This window comes from Sycon ciliatum, chromosome 1 (assembly GCF_964019385.1).
Source record: "Sycon ciliatum chromosome 1, ocSycCili1.1, whole genome shotgun sequence".
In the NCBI taxonomy this organism is placed as follows: Eukaryota; Metazoa; Porifera; class Calcarea; order Leucosolenida; family Sycettidae; genus Sycon; species Sycon ciliatum.
Window position 1 is genome coordinate 27208594 of NC_088643.1, and position 7054 is coordinate 27215647.

Consider the following 7054-nt stretch of genomic DNA (forward strand, 5'->3'; position numbering starts at 1 on the left):
AAGAGTGCTGGTGAGAACAAACTGCAAATGAGAGTCCTCCGCCGCTCCGGCTCGGTAGAGGGATCCAGGGCCATGCATATGCGCAAGAGTTCATAACCCCCAGGTGGGGGTTATGAACTCTTGATATGCGCATGTGATGGCAACCTGCGCTGCGCCAGCTGCAACCATGGCCTCCCTGGCTGCAACAGAGTCTGTACTCTGTATATGTAGTCTCTGTACTGTGCAAGTCACGTGCAAACCAGGCTACATGAGGGGGGGGGGGTATCATGCACCTCGTCGTAGATCTTGACACGACTGTATCAAGTGTATGTAGCTCTCCAGAATTGCAAAAATAATAAACGAGCAAACAAAGAATAGGCTAGTACTAAAAAGTCTATTAGTAGCTTGACTTGCAAGTAGCGTTACTTATAATAGTTGTGGTTTAGATTTAGACTTACAGTGCCTATTGTAGAGATGTAGTATTCCCTTGTTCGTTGACATTTAGCATAGAATATATTATAGACATTACTGGATGCGTATGCACGAGAATTACCGTAGAATATTTACCGTAGAATCGGTGGGCAGTGGATTTATATAAAAGGAAATGAATTCTGAACTGTATTCAACGAAGTCTGCGTGCTTAGCAGTTGGAGTATTTGCGACAATTCTCTACCTGAATACGATTGGGCTGGGATTTTGTTTTGACGATGATCCAGCTATTGTCCGGAACAAGGACTTGCGTTCCTCCACGCCATGGACAACTCTTCTCCAGAATGATTTCTGGGGCACTCCAATGTGGAAGGAGGGCAGCCACAAGTCGTACAGACCTTTGACAGTGCTGACCTTTCGCCTTAATTATGCTATTCACCAGCTGAGCAGCAGCGGATATCATTTGGTTAATGCCATTATTCATGGCCTGGCATCAGCACTGTTTGTAACATTCTCAGACGTCACGTTCGAAAAGACCTCGACAAGTTTGATGGCCGGTCTTGTGTTTGCAGCACACCCCATTCACACAGAAGCAGTAAGATTTAGGTGTTTGTAACTGTATGTGCATGAATTACTGAGTTCATGTCGGCTATACTGTATACTGCGTGGACCAGAGAAGAAGAAAGAGAGAGAGCGGGGGGGGGGGGGGGGGGGGGGGGCATGCTGACATGCATATACAGTCAGTATCGCCTATAGCTTTGGTGTTTGATTTTGAGCATTTTATCACTATTATCGATATAATTATTACTATGACCAATACTGGATGCAATGTATGCGAGTGGGGTGTCAAATGACTCAGGGCGCCATGCACATACACACTTCATAGCTGGCTACAGCTCCTGACACACAACATCAGCATTTCCTCACGATGGAGGCATATTTGGCAACTTGTACAAGCAGAACTCACCAAACAACACTGGACAAGTTCTTCATGAAGAAGTAACACCCTGTTCTCCTCCGACACCACTTGATTTTACATCAATCACTATAACCGATGCGAAAATAATGTAATAAAGGTCTTTTGAAATATGAATTTGATCACTATAGACGATATAATTACTATAGGAGATTATTACTATACGCGATGACTGTGTATACTTAGTCATGGCAAATGAAAACGAATTTGAGAAATTGATCACTAGCCGCCAACGTTATAGGCGATACTGACTGTACAGTAATAATAAAGCCCCTCATCCCGGCATGTATGCATATACACACCGATTGCATGCCACGACTTATTGTGTCAGTCGCTATTACTTTTCTTGAAAGGACCATAATATTACTTGGCTTTCCATCCGATATTTCTTGGGTAGTTTTCATACAGGCCAACCCTCCCGGTTTTCCCAGGAAAATCACGGTAAATCAACATTACTCCCTGGATCTCGGGGATTTCAAGCAAACTCCCGGGAAAGTCACATTTTTGTCTGATCAAGGTTTTTCCTAAAAACTCTAGGGGCGTGCCTTCAATGTCCTGGTTTTTTCAAAAAATGTACGGTACACACTCGCAATTCGAACTGTACACAGCACTTTCAAGACTAGCTTAACCTAACCTGCGCGATCTGCACCGATAGGTGCGCGCTGACTGATCGAACTGCACTGCAGGGTCGAACTGTGCTGTACACAAAGTACACTAGTTCTGTGCCGTCGAACGTTTTTTTGGCAGGGAAGCTCTTTTTCACGTGTTTTGGTGCCATCCAGGGATTTTGAGAGAAACCCAGGGATTCTGCATGTCTTGTCAAGGGACATGGGGATTGAGATTTTTCTGGTTGGTCACAATGGTCAGTATGAGTTTTTCGTTGAAAAGTCAATTTTTTGTTAGTTCAGAACGATCAGAAAGGCACTCAGTGGATAATGGGAGTTTTACTACCGTACCGTACTTGCCCACATATAAGCGCATGGGCTTATAAGTGAAAAATTGCTACAAAAAAAGTTTTTTTGCTGTGTGAACATGTTCGGGTAGAAGCCCATGCGCTTATATTGGCTCTCCCTTCCGTATAACCTACGCACTGCGACTTCTATCTCAGGTTTTAAGAATGCATTGCGTGATGAGAATGCATTGCGTGATGTGAAATAGGCTGACCACTGTCTTGCTGTAGTCAACTGTCATCTCTCTTTTTTTCTTTTTTTTCTTCTGATTTCCCCATGGTTGGTTTGCCACCCTCACTTCCTTGTACTGGCCATGTTATGTGACATGAAGTGATGAAATAATTATAATAATAATGATATGTGCAATAAAGGTTTGTCTGTGTCCTAAGCAACGGTGCTATCACAATGCTTAGCAGTATATTCAGCTCCCGGGTGTTTCACCAATAGTGTTCACATATAAGCGCATGCGCTTATAATCGGGGGGTGCGCTTATGTCTGGACATAAGCACATGCGCTTATATGTGCGGAAGTACAGTATAATGATACAGGCTTTTTTTTAATGTGTGGAGACAATGTATAGACATGTACAGCGCACCATAGCCGTAGATGTACTTGTACTACACTTTAGTACTAGTAGTTGAGAGTTGGCCCTTCTCAGGGTATCAGAATAACAACCACATTAATGCATACTCTACGTAAGTGCTGGCCTCAAATAGAATGGTGTCTATTCCAGTTGTGGAAGCCAATGGTCTTAACCGAACATATCCGACAGATCCTCAATCCTTTGTCCTGTGTGTGTGTGTGTGTGTGTGTGTGTGTGTGTGTGTGTGTGTGTGTGTGTCAAATGTGTAGGTTGCTGGTCTTGTCGGTCGAGCAGAAGGTCTCTGTGCTATCTTCTTCATGCTTGCATTTTTGGCATACGTCAAGGCTGTGAAGAAGAACTCAACAGGTACATGTATGTGAAGTTGTTACCGTACATGATCGAATACAAACCCCCCTTCGAATAGAGCCCATGTGTCAGAGGGAATCGGAATAATAAAGCCCCGTCTCGTACAAAAGCCCGGGGCTATAATCGAGTGTGCAATGTCCGTACCATGCAGTGCAGTTACGGATACTTCACCATACAACGATCGAGTTAGTCACTGCATGTACTGATCAACATGAATAGTGTGAAACAATTGATGTTTCTATTAAAAAATAAAGCCCCCTCTCGAATAAAATTCTCTCTCAAATATACCCCCCCCCCCCCCTCGATGTGTCTTCTGGAAAAATAGAGCCCCGGGGCTTCTATTCGCGCCTATACGGTAACTGACTACTCAAGATCTGTTCTGCGAAGCTGAGATATTGGCATTCAAAGCATTTCAAACTAAAAAAAGAGCGTGCCAAAAGTTTCAGTGTTGGCAAAACTTGACAGTCGTTATCATGAGATCACTTACTTTCTGGAGAGGTTGTGTGTGTGTGTGTGGGGGGGGGGGGGGGGCATTGGGTCATGGGGTGCTAGTTTTGTGAAGAGATTGCAGGCTGACTATCTGAGTTGGTAGTTGTGGCTTTCTTTCTGACTCTGTGTGTGCGCGTGTGTGTGAGTGTGTGCGTGGGTGAGTGTGTGCGTGTGTGCGTGGTTGCGTGCTTGCGAGTGTGTGTATGTGTGTGTGTGTGTGTGTGTGTGTGTGTGTGTGTGTGTGTGTGTGTGTGTGTGTGTGTGTGTGTGTGTGCGTGTGTGCGTGCGTGTGTGTGTGTGTGTTTCTGAGTATATATATAATTATATGTGTGTGTGTGTGTGTGTGTGTGTGTGTGTGTGTGTGTGTGTGTGTATGTGTGTGTGGTGTGTGCGCTGTTTAGATTGGAAGTTGTTTCTGCTATGCATACTGTTCACCATCCTGTCCGTGCTCTGCAAAGAGCTTGGAGTGACTGTCATCGGTGTCTGTTTGGCGTATGACCTTCTGGCTCTGCAACAAGTAAGTGTTGTGTGTTACAGTAGTGGTCTACAAGTACAACTATGCATACACTGTGTACCACAATCTCCCAGGCAGCAGCGTACACCAAACAACTGTGTTTCTGAATGTCAAGAGCTAGTTCCAACAAAAAGAAGGGGATGAAACATGTGTTGTTACTAGGGCTCAAACAGTTAGTTCGATTAACCGGTTTAGGACCGGTTTTGAAAAGATAACATTTAACCGTTTATGTAAAGGTTACGCTGGTACTTTTTCGATTTTTCGAAGTGCACATTTTTACCGAGTATTGGCAGTTTTACAACCTATCGCGTACGTACACATGCATAAATGTTCCCTACTTAGCATCATCGGTGACAATTTCAATTAACTTCATGCCATCTTAGTGCTTCTGGTCTGTGAATATGCGTGAATGAGCATGCAAACATGTGCATGTATTTCCGCACGGTCCATTTTTTGAACAAGTATATTGAACTATATTGTTCAAACTAGCTACTTGCTGCCTGCCGCAGCATACTGTAAAAGCAGAAATTTTCGGTGGTGTTTTATTTTCGGTGGCTTCGGTGCCAACAATTTTTACCGAAAATAAAACGCACCGAAAAGTTTCAGTACTACTGAGTAGTACTACAGTCCATTTCAAAACTATAGACGCGTACCTAGGCAAAAACCGTTATGCCAGCATCTATACCACATAAAATCTGTGATCACTGTGCATAATTTTTTCCAAATTGGGCGTCTGTTATCCAATCGTTTAGAAACTATATGAGAGTAATTGTGGAGCGGACCTGAGCAATATTCCGAAAACTATTCTCAAAAAGTTCCAGCCAAATTTGAAATATTTCAAAAACACTGCGCGTCTATAGTTTTGAAATGGACTGTAGTACACTTACCTGGAAAACGGGTTTTACCGAAAATTTCCCTCCACCGAACCGCCGATTTTGGAGAATACTGAAAATATTACACCACCGAAAATTTCTGCTTTTACAGTAGGTTATGGCGGATAAACCGACCGTTAGCGTAGCAGTTAACCGTTGAGGTGAAAACCACAACCGTTTGAGCCCTAGAACTTGTTACTCTGAGGTTCATGCGCTTAGCGCATGAACCTCAGAGTAACAACACATGTTTCATCCTCTCTTCTTCTTGTGTGTATACTGTGTAGGTTCTATGTTTCTAAGTGTCTCTGCTGTACACGATTGGCTGTTTGCACCGCTACCCCCATGGTGTGTGTTCAATGTCCTGTTTGTTTTTGCATGCACAGGCATCTTTGCCCGTATTGATACAGCTGGCGCAATCTGGACAGCTATGGAAAAGGCTCCGTGCATTCTCAGCACGACTTGCTGTGATACTAGCAGCAGCGATGGGCATCATGGCACTGCGCCTTCACATTATGAAGAACATTCCTACTTTCCTGCCGTACGTTATTTTCCCGTCTTTCCGATGCTGTACAGTACAATACTGTTCTATAAAATTTGGTTGTGTGAGTCGACTGGCACCGGGCACTGTGCAGCCGAGACCACATTTCATTGCGCTTGTGTGCGTGCGTGCGTGCGTGCGCGCATGCATGCATGCGTGTGTGTGTGTGTGTGTGTGTGTGTGTGTGTGTGTGTGTGTGTGTGTGTGTGTGCGCGTGCGTGCGTGTGTGTGCGTGTGTGTGTGTGAGGGGATGCGTGTGTGTCCCATATAGTGCAGTGGTATGTGCAGTCGATTTCCAATCGAGAGGTTGCGGGTTCAATTCCCGACAATTATGGTCGCACACGTCTTTCTTCTCTTTCTCGGACTCTTCCTGACTTCTTTCATTCTCCTGGGTGGTTACCAACAGCCAGTGTATGCCGGAGTATGTGGTGTGGTGTGTGTGTAGAAAAAAATGGAAAAATGAAAAATAGGGATTCACTGGCCAGAAAAAGTCACTTCAAACAGCTGTGTGGTGGATATCAGGCTAAAAATAGTGGCGGTCAATTCATCAGCCTTGCAAGCTGTTGAATGGTGTAATCCCAGCACAAGTTGCTATGTCTAACATAGCTGTTCGCTATCATCGCTTCCGCGATGGGCATGTCTGAGGTCTGAGGGGATGGGGGTACATGTGTTGATAAGTGTTCTGAGTCTTCTGACTAGTGCTCAGTCTTCAAGTCCTACATCTAGAGGCTTACAGTTTTCTGTTTTATAAAGGGACAACCCACTTAAACAATGAGTGCGGATTCATCACTACCTACCATCATCCTTTAACCCTTTAGGGCCCACAATTATTTCAAAGAATGCACTGCATACGCTAGCCCAGGTACTTATCTGGTCGTTACTTTGGTGTCCTTTGGCCGATTTTGGTGATCTTGGGCTTTCTGGAAAGCTCTTGGCCAGAGGAACACAGCGATGCCCAGACCTCGATCAAGGGATCCACAGAACCAGCGCCGCAGCGCGATTCGGCGCTCCAAAGCCAGCATTGCGAGCGCCCAACTCAAATTCTCTGCCATTTCAACAAAATGTATCGCAGATCGCTCAAATTTTTTACGTGAGAGCTGAGAAACATGCCTTTGCGATGACGTGAACTATCTGTGGCTGTGTGGGTCGCGAGTCAGGGAAAACCCCCAAAAACGAGTTCAAAATGCACGCGCCCGAGGTGACTCTGCTGAGCGAATTTAGTTCGAGTCTCATAACTCCGCTCTCCGACTTCGGATCGCTTTCGGGTGTTTTCGAGCCGATAGCTGAGACAATTTTAATGTCGATAGATCTTTCTATGGTCCGATTTGGTCAAGGGACGGCCGAGTTACGCCAGGTTG

General features: G+C 44.8%; 1 protein-coding gene across 1 annotated transcript in view; it reads left to right on the forward strand.

The window, feature by feature from the left end:
* Window positions 1–338: 338 nt before the first annotated feature.
* LOC135821134 (protein O-mannosyl-transferase TMTC3-like) overlaps window positions 339–7054 on the forward strand; it is a 22262-nt gene continuing 15546 nt past the window's right edge. The window contains exons 1-4 of the mRNA XM_065334203.1: window positions 339–1003; window positions 3187–3283; window positions 4174–4289; window positions 5542–5696. Of these exons, the coding sequence (XP_065190275.1) occupies window positions 584–1003; window positions 3187–3283; window positions 4174–4289; window positions 5542–5696 (788 nt within the window). The 5' untranslated portion in view covers window positions 339–583. The remainder of the gene's footprint in view (window positions 1004–3186; window positions 3284–4173; window positions 4290–5541; window positions 5697–7054) is intronic.